At 38.1% G+C, this 14,309-nt stretch overlaps 1 protein-coding gene across 2 annotated transcripts in view; it reads right to left on the reverse strand.

Moving 5' to 3' along the window:
* The window catches only part of LOC107837281 (diacylglycerol kinase eta-like), a 51,456-nt gene extending 38,266 nt beyond the window's left edge, over window positions 1-13,190 (reverse strand). Inside the window, exons 1-3 of one of the 2 annotated variants that reach the window (XM_016676220.1) lie at window positions 12,788-13,190; window positions 11,447-11,602; window positions 6,965-7,069 (exon numbers count right to left, since the gene is read on the reverse strand). In XM_016676220.1, the coding sequence (XP_016531706.1) occupies window positions 6,965-7,069; window positions 11,447-11,539 (198 nt within the window). In that variant the 5' untranslated portion in view covers window positions 11,540-11,602; window positions 12,788-13,190. Of the gene's footprint in view, window positions 1-6,964; window positions 7,070-11,446; window positions 11,725-12,787 lie in introns of both variants that reach the window. The other variant, XM_016676219.1, reaches the window with a different exon arrangement.
* Window positions 13,191-14,309: the final 1,119 nt, after the last annotated feature.

A 14,309-nucleotide genomic window follows, 5' to 3' on the forward strand; every position in this document is an offset into this window, starting at 1 on the left:
CCATAGCTCATCCTCATCTCCATTGCGGTGAACACCCACACAGATATCAGCAACGGGAGTGAGATGCAGACATAAAAAGAGGAATCCACAGGAAGAGGAAAGGGGTAGGGGGTGTTACGTGTTGGTGACAGCTCAAAACGCCAGAAATATGACTGGTTACACAATCTGAAGGTGCGTTGCTATTTTCGACGAAAAACAGGGTTTGGTAAAGAAGCGGCAAAGAGTTTACTGCGTGCTCACGGCTAAATCGGATGATGTAATTTCTGAAGATAGATCTACACATCTTCCTTCTGTTTAAGCAAACTGGAATAAGAAGTTACACAGGTGAGTCTAGAGGACGAAACCTTAACCCAACACCAGGAAGTGACCGAGTGTGTCCCCAACGGCGCAAACTAGCCAACTCCGCAAAACCGAACAGAAATCACAAACGTGCTCTCAGTTCAATAAGAGCGAACCAAACAGGAGGAGGAGGAAAAGCAGAAGAGATGAGGAAAAAAAGACGAGTATAAAACCTTACATAATCGGGCCTGGAGGTAGGAAGGGACGGGGAAGAGAAGACAAAAAAGCTGCAACAAAATCACAGAGGTCACCCACAAATGTACTGCCTGAAAGCGCACAGTTGCTGCTAACTGTGACGCAACAGGCATTTGACTGTAAAATCACAAAATGAAATGAAGTTGTTGTTCTGTTGTGTTGATTTCTTTTTTCTTCGTGTCTTAGTTACTAAAGTTTTTTGAGTTTGACTTCAGGTGAATTTGTCGCTTCGACTATTTGTGCCCTTACTCTACTCTACATTTTTTTAAGGTTTCAGCTCATTTTCTGATTAAGTTTTTACCTCAACTTGTCTTAAAATAATTTGTTTTAATCTCTAGTGAATAGACAAAGCTATAAATCTACTTTCAGTAATAACTGACTGAATAAACTGAGCAAAGTACTTTATGTTGAGGTAATTTAATATATTGAAGTTTGGGGCTAGGCTTTGGTAGAAACCTCTTAGTTTACTTTAAAATTTCAACTTTAGAGCCAATCTAGTAGATTTTTCCAACTTTGCATTGGACATTCAGATCATTGCATTGTAAATCGAACAAACATTAGATGTTTCAAATCTTTTTTAAAGTATAATTAATTCAAAATTACATACTTGATTGGTTCAAAACAAACCAATTTTAATAAAAACTAGACTTATTACACTTAAATTCTCAGTTGTTTTGTACAGTAAACTTGTTAGTTTCTGAAAATGCTCATAAATAGTTTAGAAAAAAAAATCCAGCAAAATTAACTGTAGCATTTTTATCCCACAGTTTTGCAACAAAAGTTTGCAAGATCCTTTTCCTTTAAGAAAAAAAAAATCTAAACTACATAGTCACAATATCACTAATTTTGTCAAGAGTGTAAAGTTTTAGACAGTATCTGCAAAATAATATTAATTTGACATGTGGCAGTAAGAATTATTGGCTCCATTTTTGAGATAAACAAGCACAATGCAATTCATTTACATGTCCAACTAATCATAAAGCTAATCATAACACCACCTGACTTTGTTTTTGACAAAATATGATGAGAAGTAACATATCTTGACAAAACATGTTGATTAACCTGTGGCCCAAAGCTCTGGTAATCCTCTACTGGTTAGAAACATGTACCTTCATATTAAATTGAACTTTAGATTGTTTAAACTGATGTTTTTGTCTTGTTACTGAGAGAGGAATGACTCAAAGTTGGGTGTTTTGTATTATTCGGTATCAGTGACATGTTTGAAACTAGAATACGAGGACAAAACCTCACGACATTTCAGAAGAAAAGCATTTTCTAAGACGGGTCTGAACATGTCAGGTCTGTTCAGTCAGTCACACAAGGAAGGAAGAAATCAGTAGATAACAAGACGTCTGACTGACTTACAGTAATGTCGCTCTGCTTGACCCTTCTGACCTTTGACATGGAACATGTTGGATTTGGACATGTCAGCGTTTTGGAAATCTAATGACGAGATTCTTAGGGAAAAATGCAAAGTTAGCTTTAGCCTCACGAGAACAGCTAGCCCTGGTTAACAGCGCTAACTGCTAGCATAGCATCCTGAATATCACGTACACAGTTAACTCTGCAGGAGCCTGTTAACTTAATCTTTTTTTTTTTTGAATGACAGTAAAACTACTTCAACAATTGCCTGTCACAATAACAGATTGTGATAAACAATAAACAGAACATTTTTCAGGTATTATATAGATAATGATAAAATTATGCACTCCACCCTCTCAAAGGCCAATAAATTTGAATTTTGTAAAGAACATCCAAAATAAAACATAAGAGCCAAAAATAATAAATGAAACTGAAACAAGAACAAAAACCACAGAAAAAACAGATGATGAACAAAGTTGATCTTCAAAACATATAAATCATCAGAATGTAAATTATTGAGCTCATTCTAAGTTATCGTGATTAATTACTTATTGCGACTCTTATATTATTAAAGAGAAATCTAAAACTAAATAAAATTGCAGTTGACACATCTGTAAGAAGCTGCTGTAAACCAGCATCTACTGTACATAAAACAAGCGCGCCTTCACTTCACACTGGACTTTTAGACGCTTTTTCGAAGGATTCAGAATCATTCCGAGATGGAGTACTACAATGACGGAAAATTATTTCCCATAAACATTAACGTTCATGTTTAACAGACAACTTATCAAGGTAATCAGCGCAGCTCATGTCCAATAACAGAAGCTGAGATTTCCCACTCAGATAAAGTTGCAGTTATGCATAGGGGAAGATTAAATAATCTAAAGTGCCTGCAGCGTTTTGTGAAAAGACAACGTGATGTTTCAACATGTGAGGAATGTGGTGAATTAACTATGGAACAAACTGGTGGAGCAACTTAAGCAGTGACATATATGCTAAAGATTAAACTGCTTTCAATTTCACACTAAGCACTGACACTGCGCTATGAATGAATGTTTTATTCTGCTTAAATACGGAGTATTCTTGGGTTTATGGAAATACACATGCAAACGCTTTCCTGAGTTAAAACACAAGTTGAATCCTGACTGCTGTTTCATTTTTTTTCATGCTCTCTCTGTGTTTCTCTCTCGAGAAGGTTGATTAGATAACAAAAGCATTAGCAAAACTAAAATTAGAAGCTGTCACTGTTGCTCTGAGTGTTCGGCGAACAGGAGGACCTTCACAGCTGCACGGGAATGTGAGGTTTATTATCTAGAGGACAATAACTTAAAAAATAAATAAATAAATCTGAAAATATTTTTATTTAATTTTTCTTCTATTTTGTTATTCTAATTCAGTGTTTCTCAACCCTGGTCCTCACCGCCTCCCTGCTCTGCATGTTTCAGATGTGCCTCTATTCCAGAACAGCTGATTCAAATGATTGCATGACCATCAAGTACTGCAGGAGCCTGTAAATCACCCATAGATACAATTCAGGTGTGTGGCAGAAGGGAAACACCTAAAACATGCAGGACAGGGGGGCGGTGAGGACCAGGGTTGAGAAACACCGGTCTAATTTATGACCGTTTTGGTTATGGCTCTGCAAGTGGGTTTTATCAAACGTGTTAAGCACAAAAAAAGCGTTAAGATCACAAGAACAGAGGCAAAAGAGACACAGGAAACGTGATGCTGGGGCTGGAGACGAAACACATCGACACCCTGAAATGGAGACCAGTGTGGTTTATGACATATTAGCATGTGCTAAGATAACCTAAAATGCTGACAAATGTATTAATTTATGCTCCTCTATTTCATTTCAATAAACCGTTTTGGTTTGGTTGATTGTTTAGATATTGCTTGATTTATAAGAGATGCATAACCTCCTAAAAATGTAAGTCAATTGAAAATTTATAACAATTAAGTGTTAACTAAAGAATAATTGTCCAACTTAAAGTTGAATTATGGGTCCCAGCTGCATTATTTTGCCTCAAAAAGTGACTTTCATAAAACAGTGAAGAACATCAATCTCCACCCGTCCTACAGTCCTTTCCAGTCAGCAGAGTCCGAGGGATGAGTTTCACATAGAAAGCCAATTAGTAAATCTCTGCGGACCCAATCAATGTGATCACAGAGCAGTCAGTGGGATCTGAGCTTTCTGAACGCCGTGAACAACTAGAGGAAATTTGTGACATGTTGATAAGCAGCGACTCAAGGCAGATAAAAGACGCTCCGCTGACGCAGTCAACAAAGCTAATCTGGAGAGTAAAACGTATTTAATTACAGCAACAGAATGACACGATTATTCAGGAACTTGTGAGTGAAGGGCGGGGGCAAAATTAATAACGGCGCAAGTAATGCCATGTCACAGATAATAAGGAGCAGCGGCTCTTCAACGAGCGCGCTAACAGACGTTGTCCGCAACGAGGACGGTAACAAGCAAAGGACAAAATTAACAAAGCATAATTAAACCTAAGAAAGATGCCTGGATTCTGCTAACTCGTACACAGTGGTGAAAAAAATAACCTGAAAGTTTATTTCTAAAACAACAGGGCGCACTTAGTGTCAGGGATACTCTAACAAAAGGATATAAAAATGCTAATCGGCTCAGGCTGTTGTCACTTGAGCATAATCCCAAAGTTGTTGACGAGCTTAATCTAAGTCACATGACTAATGATACACACTCTGAGTCAGAGAAGTTTAACATCTCTACCTGTCACTACAGTTACAGTTACATAATCTTTCCCTGGAGTAAGACAAGCTTTGGTTAAGTTTTGTTCTGTTAATAATGTGTATAAAAGCCTAAAAATACATTTATTTCATTCATTTACAGTTTAAAATGAACACGTCACACACACAAATACTGCTCTTGAACAGCGTTCCTGTTTGTAACAAACTTCTTTAGGACACCAGTCAGGTAAAAAATGTGATTTGTAGCTGCAGATGGTGAATGTATTTTCAAATTTACTGGTATTTATTGATGCTTTTATTTAAACTGGAGAAAACGGTAAGCATCATTAACTGGACTTTACTGTGACAGCGATAAATCAAAATATCACGATAAATGACAAACGAGGTGATAAATGCCCACCGCTAACTCAAATATAAAGTGAGACTTTAAGATGTAAAACATATTTTTGTCAATTTTGTGAAACGTAAATGTATTTTTAAATGTGTACAACCTTTGTTACTTTGTAATTGGGAGGCAGAAACTCTAACTTGCTGCCATTATCATGACTGCAGTGCTCTTATGTTCCCACCACGATTAAATTATCCAATCAATATCAGACATATCAGCTGCCATTATCTGCCACAAGCAAATCGAGCATTATGGGATGCCGTTCCCCTGGCAACGGGGTTTTGCGGGAATCCCTCGTCTCCCATTGATTGGCCTGTGTTTTACAGCTGATGGTGTCAGTGCAGGTGATGGATAATCATTTCTGCACAAACATTTGTCTTTGTTTCCTGCCACTGACATAATGCGCTGTTTCATCCACACAGTAAAATCAAAGAGCTGAAGCTCACTTTTCTTTAAGATTGAGGATAAGTTCTGCTGTTTATGTTTCTCCTTAATTCCTTGAACTCATTTAAAATCTAATTTTGATCATTAATTAAAATCTCCTTTTTATTATTATCTGATTCAAAGTGTTTCATGTCTTTTTTATATATAAATGTAAAAATGTATTTTCCAAACTCATTACGACAAACACTTCATGATTCCGGAAGCCACAACTTTACCCAATAAAAACGCAAAAAAATAAATCAATAAATAAATAATAACATCACAACTTTGTGATATTAAAAATGAAATGTTAAAAATGAAAAAAAAAATCAAAATCTAGTAAAATATGCTAAATGCTAAGAATGTGAAGAAAAACATGCACATATACAGTTTCTAAATAAATATTAACTTGCTTTCTTTGCATTATTTGAGGTTTGAAAGCGCTGCATCTTTTTTGTTGTTTTGACCATTTCTCATTTTCTGCAAATAAATACTAAATATTTGCTTGGAGTTTCAGAGTCATGTTGTCAGTAGTTCATAGAATAAAAGAACAATGTTCATTTTACTCAAACATAAACCTATAAAAAGTAAAATCAGAGAAACTGATTATTTTAAGTGGTCTCTTAATTTTCCCCAGAGCTGAATATGCAAAATTAAGAAAAGTTTTAACATCATCTAGAAATATATGTTTACAGAACTTAACTTTATTTTAACTTGTAAATAAAATACATGGACGGCTTCTTGATCAAATATTTGCCCAGCATGACTGCAATTATTTTACAAAAGTCACCATAAATCTGAATATATTTAACCTAAATGCATTTATATTGAACACCTCGATTTTTCGAGTGTATGCGCGTTTTTTCATGCGCTGGCAACAAGCTAATTTCAACCAATCGGTGCCAGAGCCCAGCACGGCAATAAGAAAGGAAACAGCGACGGCGAGATCGCATCCTGTGTGAGCGATTCAAAGAGAACTCATCTGAGTGACGGTAAGAGTGGAAAGTGACGCAGCCAGGAAGCAGATCAGGAACTCGGCTGACCTCAAGAGAACCAGACAGAGGTTCAGAAGGTTGATCAAATCAAACTTCTTGAGTTTGGTTTGAGCGTCAATAAAACTTCAACTTGAAACAGAAATATGAAACAGGCGACGTGAAAATCTGACAGGCAGCTGGAAGGGCGCAACAAAATGGCTCTTTAAATTTAAAAAACACCACACACAAAAAAAAAGTTCATCAAATAACCATGTGAACACATCGGAGAGTCAAAAAGCTTTGAATTTTTTATCCGCTGCTAAATAACTAAGTGCTTAATCAGAGCTCGCCATAAAAGCTATGACGACAAAGAATTTTAATTTAAATTTTTGATGACTTTCTTTGACTTAGTGGAGCGCTGTCTGAATCTGAACATTTTATGGCTCTCTGATTTCCTAGAGTTGAGAAATGCTCCCAAAACATCTTCAAAAAAGTCAAATTAAATAAACTATAAACCACAAATGTCCAACGGGAACAGTGTAAAATCGTCACCTACCTTGGCTCTGATCTGTCCGGAGGTGGACACCTTGCGGATCAGCTTGTGTGACGTCTCCTCTTGCTCTCCTTCGCTGTCTGACGACTCTTCCCCAGCTTCTCCGGACTGGAAAAAAAAGCAAAAAGAGATGTAAGGGGCGTGAAGCTTAATGTGTCTGTTTGTGCACCATCATTAGTTTACCAGCTCTTACAAGGGTTGCCGCTGTCTGTTTATATGAAGTGTGTTGAGGCGTGTAATGTGTGAAGACTGTGCTGTGACTCCACCCTAGGAGCTTAAATATGCAAGAGCTGCATAGAAGCATTTACAGTAAATAGCACTTTGACCTCCGTTTGCCCATGAGGGCAAACTGGTTACGTTTTTCTTAACCTAAACCAGACAGCTCGGTGCCTGAACTCTATGTAAGCAAGGAAAACCTTCAAAAATAATTCTCTATTGTGCATTTGCCTTGATTTTAAGACAAAATACTGTCTTCTGTAAAAGATATATACGCATTTAACTTTGTATCACGCATGATTTGATAAAAAAAAATCCCACAGCAGGAGCCCGCAGTTCCCACTCGTCATGTATACAGATTTGAGTAAACCACGACTCACAGAAATGACCCAGTAATAATACTCAATCTCATGCAATGTTATGCAAGTGCTTTGTCTGCGCTCATGAAAATTCACTTACAGCAACATGCCAGATGATTGCAACTGGAGGCAACACTGACTGAATAACCTACTTTCTGATTTATTTGGAAATTAATGACTAATCTATGCACTCAGAGCCATGAAAGTCTATTTTAGGATTCTGACTCAATTTTTAAATATCAGTGATTACGCAGCAACAATCCTGACGCCACAGAACACAATCAGTTTCACACCTGTGATCCCAGTACCTGCACTCATTTGACATTCAAGCCACAAGTGTCAAATTTCATTTTGTCACACTCAGGCTTGTGTAACATGTTTTTTTTTAATATAACAGCAGATAGAAAACAGTGTGACAGTCGCTTTATCCTAAGTTATTTTTGAATGTTGTTACTTTTGTTGTTGTTTATTTCGAAAAGAGCAAAACATATCACATAATATGCCAGGGTTAGCCATGAAGGCTAGTTTGGTCTGTAGTCTGTCCAGGTACAAGCAATAAAAATTAAACATATTACAGTGTAACACAGACAGCTTAAGTTTCTTCCAATAAAAAAATAACAATAATAATAAATATAAAGCTTTTTTTATCTAAGAGGGGCATATCAAGTTACTAAATTAAAAATCATAAAAAGCTATATGGCACAAACATTCACCACAACACAAACAATACAAAGAAAAGAGAATGAAAATAAGTATAATTTTTGTGACATAAAATAACCTTTAGCCAAGATATAGAAAAGTTTCAGAAACAACTAAAGTGGCTTCTTTACTTTTTATTGTTCAAGTTAATTTCTTCACATTAATGTAATGTAGCCGTGGGAAAATTGCTAATAATATCAAAGAATTTTCTTTTTTGATTTTACATGTTAAAACCACTGTAATGTCAATCAATTCATATTACTGAAGAGACTGATAAGGGTCCATTTAAATGGTTTAATGGTTTTAAAAGTCTTCACATTACTGATAACAAAGAATACAATTCCAGAACCGCTGTAATGTCAGTTCATATCACTGAAGAGGCATTTAAAAACTGATAAGCATCCATTTAAACTGTTAATAAAAGCACTTACTTTCAGACAAAAACTGTTAATTAGCCATTAGTTTCTGGCACAAAGTAAACTGGACTGACACACTCACAAAAAAAAAAGTTTTCTACTTCCTAAAACATCCACAATCTCATATTAGAATATAAAGAAACATCTGTCTAAGTAAATGCTGCAGGGTAGAACTGGTTTCCCTTTTGTTTTGGCATCTGTAAAGCAGTTGTGGTACTTGATGTTATGCATAAATTTACCAGGCTAATACATAGAAACTAATCATTAAAGGTGTTTTCTCCCTAAAATCCTCTATCAATTTACTTCTGTATGTACTGAGAAAGGCTTTCATTCAGTCAGATCAGTGGTAGTGGGAGTACTGAAACTAAACTCAGCTGCTACAAACCAGCCGCTCCTTCCTACAGAACTGTAATGCAGAGCCTATTTTAGCAGCCCAGTGGCATATATTTAAACGGATAATTAGCACCGAGGGCCAATTTATGAGAAACTGTGGTCTACCACAGTCTGTACGCCACAGTGTAGAGTTCAGTGTCCTTTCATTTAGTCGTAGCACAGCACACACTTTCCCTGGAAAGTGGCAGCGGTTATAGGAGATAACTCTAGTTTGGCTTCCAGTGGATCTGGCCTGCAGTGAGCTTCTCATGGTGTGATAACCTTGACTAGAAATACTAGTTTCAAGGTAGGCAAAAAATTACAATAGCATCTAATTGTTTGCTTTGTTTTGTTTTAAACAGAAAAGTTACAATTATTTCCACTACTACAAAAATAGCATTTTAATTTTAACCAACCTGATCTTTGTGCAGAATTGCAAGTGTGGCGGTCAGCTGGTCTGCATGCTGTTTGTGGCCGTTTTAAAACCTCATAAAACGGATCAAATGATGATTCTTTAGTCTTCACCTCATGACTGTCTGTGGTTTTCATAACTGACTATTTTCAAGCATGACGGGTTTTTTTGTCCTTCTTGTTAACAGTGGAAAAGTGCTGAAGATGTCTTTCAGCCAGCTGACTAAACAAGGTTATGCAAGGTTTTGTTCTTGGAGTGAAAAAGGTATACTAAAGCTAAATGCAGTGAACATATGAAACTTAATGTTTTAAACAAATCTATAGGTGTGACTAGACCTGGCCCAATAAGCAATAAATCAATTAATCGCACGATTAAATGATTTCCATTGCATTGTTTTTATCTCTCTTTCTACCAAAACCTGGATGACAAAAGTCTTCAGTCTGGTGCTTTGGTCTGAACTAGCCAGGATAATTTTGTTTACAGAGACTTCATAATACATTTTATTTGTTGTTTCTGTTTGTTTATTTTGGATATTTAAAATGTCTTCCAGTTCCAGTGTTAAATGTTCATAAAAGCTTAAATTTACTGAATGTCAGAATGTCTTCTTGCGTTGTTATTATTATGCAATCACCTTTAAATTACTTGAAAATGGTCTCAAAACAACAATATTATCGTTTTTCACAATAAATTCTGGGACAATTCATCATCCAGCAAAATGTATTGTGACAGGCCAACATGCAACTCAAATGAAATATGAAGCTTTTCGTACTTTTTGTCCCCAACGTTCCCTCATATGCATGTAACATCACTGTGTCCTGTAAAACTAACTTCATTTTAACCTCAGAGGTGGATTTTTTTTCTTTCTTTTTTTTTTTTTTGATGATGTCAAATAACCTTGTTGTTGCTTTTTATCTTCAGCTACATGTTTTTATTGTGGTTATTTACAGATTTCATCACATCCTGGGTGTCGAGAGGCAACAGCGACTTATATTTAGACATATAAAAAAAAAAGAAAAAAGAAAAAAAATAGGTGAGTCATATTTCTCTGGGGTTGAGCAACAGATAACGCCACTGGAAAACTTCAACCTTTGAACTTGCAGTAAAAAAAAATTGCGAGCATTTGATGATGCTTATAAATTTAGCTGTGCATGTTGAATGAGATTGTGTGAGAACCACCACATGTAACACTTGTATCTTTCAACCTTTGTAAGAGTTGGTAACTCATTTAGGTTCCGGTAAGGTTCACGTATTGTGACTGATTTATTCGGTTTCCTGTCGGGGAACAACGCTTGTCCAAAACTGAGCACCGGTGTATTCTCACGTGGTTGTCACGATATGATAATCCTGAGTAAAACTCATAGCTTCTCTATCTCAAAGTAATTACGCAAGGATGTAAATAAAAATGCACAACATGCTATTATTACTTTTATTTAAAATAAGTAGGGCAACAACAAATCTTTCTGTTGCTAAAATAAAACAAACGATTAGGTTTTTGTTGGTATTCATTACATTTTGTTGTTTCAATCTGTAAACTAAGGCAAACACTGCATTAAAAAATCAGTATTAATTTACAATCAAAGGCGCTTGTTACACCAAATTCATCTCTTTTTGTCAAACTGCTCTTTAAAGAACAATGCGATGAGTAGCTCTGGGATGTTACTCACAGGTTGCGAGCTGCAGATTTAGTTTGTCTTTAGTTTTTATGCCATTATGTCCATCTTATGTCCGTAGAATATGTCTTTCATGTAAGTGAAATAAAAGTGTGGGAGTAACTGGCAGTCCAGAGCAACAGGTAGGGGAGGGGCAGGTGCAACGCTACACACCTTCTGATACCATTTGTCACTTTTTAATATGTCTAATTCTTCTAGTAGTGTCAATCCAACATGAAGGTTGCTAGCCTTTACCTGGTTATTTTAAAACACAAAAGTGGTGGAAAAGAACATTTGACCGATCTAGAAACCACAGCGATCAAATCTTTACACGAAGCCTAAAAACAAAAGTAAACACTCACAATATGAGTCCTTTCAGAATCAGCTTGGGGTGATCCCAGGGACTCTCCAGGCTCCGCCACATACAGGACGTTGGGGTTCAGCTTGGATGCCATGGCCAGTTAGCAGGAAGTAGAACAGGTGAGAGGACAGGAAGACGTAGACGGCTGTGAGAAGTTCTAGATAAAAAAGGAGGAAGAGGAGGGGGGGGGGGAAGAGAGGGAGTTTGGAGAGGTGAAAGCTAGGGACAGAAGGCTTCAGGGTTGTCCTTTAGCAGATCCCTCCCTACGCAGGTCCGACTCTGGAAAAAGATGGAGGGATGAATTATTGATTAGAAGAAAACAGCTCTGTTTTATTTTTTTTATTTTTTTCCTAAAAGCAACTGAGTGCTCTAAGGTTCTCAAAGTTGGGCACACACAAACAGCAATCTGTTCTGTCTGTGTGTGTATTATAGCTTTAAACGCTATGACCCTCTGCTTTTGCACTCTATCAGGCATATTCACTTCTTTTTCTCGGTTCCTCTTTATTCTGTCTGACTTTGTGTGGAAAAATCACTGGGTATATTTTTAAAAACAACCGTCGACGCAGAGCGGCTTTAAGGTGGCGGGGCAGTTTGTGCAGGCTGATAGTGATGGAAGTACCGCGGCTGACGACAGTAAACGGGATAATGATGATTAACATCACCTTAGGCAATATTGCAGGAGGATACAGCAACGCGAAACCGAGGCCGATGAGATAACGGGGGACTCCGCGTGCCTCGGAACATTTTGCACGCGCTTGGACACTTAAATTTAAACAGCGTGGGTAGTTTTTTTATTTTTTTTATTTCCCTTTTTCTTTTCGGTAAAATGCAGAAATTATAAATTAAGTATGTCGGCTTGTTGCGTGGGTGCGTGCGTGCAAGTCGCGCGTGGGTTTCCTTGATTACGATGTGGCCACGTTCTTCCAAAGGACCTGTCTGCATCTCACCTCACCCCCCCGCCCCCGGTGACACCGGACCTGACCACTCAAGACCTGAAAGCACATTTCCTACATGTATATGTGAACAAATGAGAATGAAGGCAAAAACGCGAGAGAGCGGACAGTGGTTTGTTTTATACAGAGACATGTATTTTACACATTTATTAACAATAATAGACAGCAACGAATGTACAACAGGCGCTTCATCATTCATTCCGTCAATAAGCTCACATCCGACACTTATTTAACTCCTGGGTACATTCGCTTCAGCTGGCTCAGCTGTCATAAGAGCGAAAGCATTCATAAGCGACCTGTGTGCGGCCACCCCCTCCGCACAAACATAGTCCCTCCGCGCCGATAACAGCAGAATTAAGACAGAAAGAAAAAACGAGGCTGCCGCTTACCTCCGGACTGCACTCAGCGGTGACTCTCCTGCCCCCGTTGCCCGGCCTGGGTGCCTCGTCAGCCGGCGTTGGGAGTAGTGCTCGCGGCCGGCGGTCAGCAGGAGCGTGCGGCTCTCTCTGGTGGTGCTCGCCTTGCAGAGAGAGACGCGGTCATACGCATAGCGTCGGAGCGGCTCTGAATCAGGTAGGAAGAGGAGGGAGAGAAGCAGGGAGGGAGGGAGGCGGGAGATAGAAAGAGAGAGAGAAAAAGAAGAAGAGAGAGAGGAAGAGCGAGAAAGAGAGAGAGAGATGTGAAAGCGGCCGTGTCGAGTCGCCTCGGAACGCTGTACCGAGGTTAAACGGAGAGCAAACCACGCGAGCACGCAGACACGATAGGCGCGTGCAAGACAGAGGTAGAGCGCGAGGACCCAAACAGCCCGCAAAATACCGTACTGTGTCTGTATACACCCAATGAGCTTTTCCTTCTTGTGTCGCGTCACAACAAAGTTCATTGTATTTGATGGGGTTTCTTATTGATAGACCAACACAATGTAGTAAATAATTGTTAAGTTTATAGAAAAAAACATGATTTTCTACGTGTTCAATGTGTGTTGTTATATGTACACATCTCTCCACCTCTTTTCTCTTTACCCAGTTCTGTGGTGATGGCAGCATCATGCTGTTGGGGTATTTTTTCTTCAGGAAAGCTGGTTAAATACACTGGGGTGGAGGTTCATTTTGTCTGCCTTCCAAGTTCTTCAAATTGATTAAAAAAAGGTTAGTTGTCAAATGTTTGTGCTAGTGATGGTTTGTGATGCAAACATTAGGTAATCAAAGGTCAACCAGTAGCTCCATATTGCCTAAGTCAGATGTAATGTGGCAGCTATGTTGTTTACTGTTTAACAACTACTTTTACTTTTTTTTAAATATATATTTTACAAATTATGATGCAAAGGCAAACATTCTTGTGGCACAAACTAGCTCTTATGAAGCACAGGTTTGTCAGATTTTAACATGCTTTCCAAGGGTGAGGGAGAGTGTCAGCCAGTGTGGCCATACAGGAGTGATGCAGCTTTTGTCATGCCCACGGTTCTTGACTCAAGTGTAAGATTTTAAAGGTGTTTTCACGCCTGACTATCCGGTAGACTTGGTTTGATTGGAGACCAAAATTGAAACATTTGTTACATTTTCAGCAGGTGCGGTTCGCTTTCACACCGCACTGTGTAAAATAATCCAGACCCTTTCAAATACCTGTTGGTCCCCCTCACCTGTGGTGGCGCTGCATCGAGGAAAAAACATGAGAACCATTGAAGCTGATGTGAGCATACATCCTCTCTTCCTCCTTGGCAAAATATAAAGAAAATTGGACCAGCATTAGATTTTAGAAGTGGTAGGACTTTTCTTCGAGAAAGGACCATGACTCCCTCTACCACTAGAGATAAGTTTGTTTTAGTCGTGTTTACCCAGAATGCCCAGAGCTGCTTTGCACACATGCATTCAAACTGCGATAGGGTTCACTTCAACCAAACTACGACCCTTGTAG

Source organism: Poecilia formosa, unplaced genomic scaffold (assembly GCF_000485575.1).
Source record: "Poecilia formosa unplaced genomic scaffold, Poecilia_formosa-5.1.2 Scaffold130, whole genome shotgun sequence".
Classification (NCBI taxonomy): domain Eukaryota; kingdom Metazoa; phylum Chordata; class Actinopteri; order Cyprinodontiformes; family Poeciliidae; genus Poecilia; species Poecilia formosa.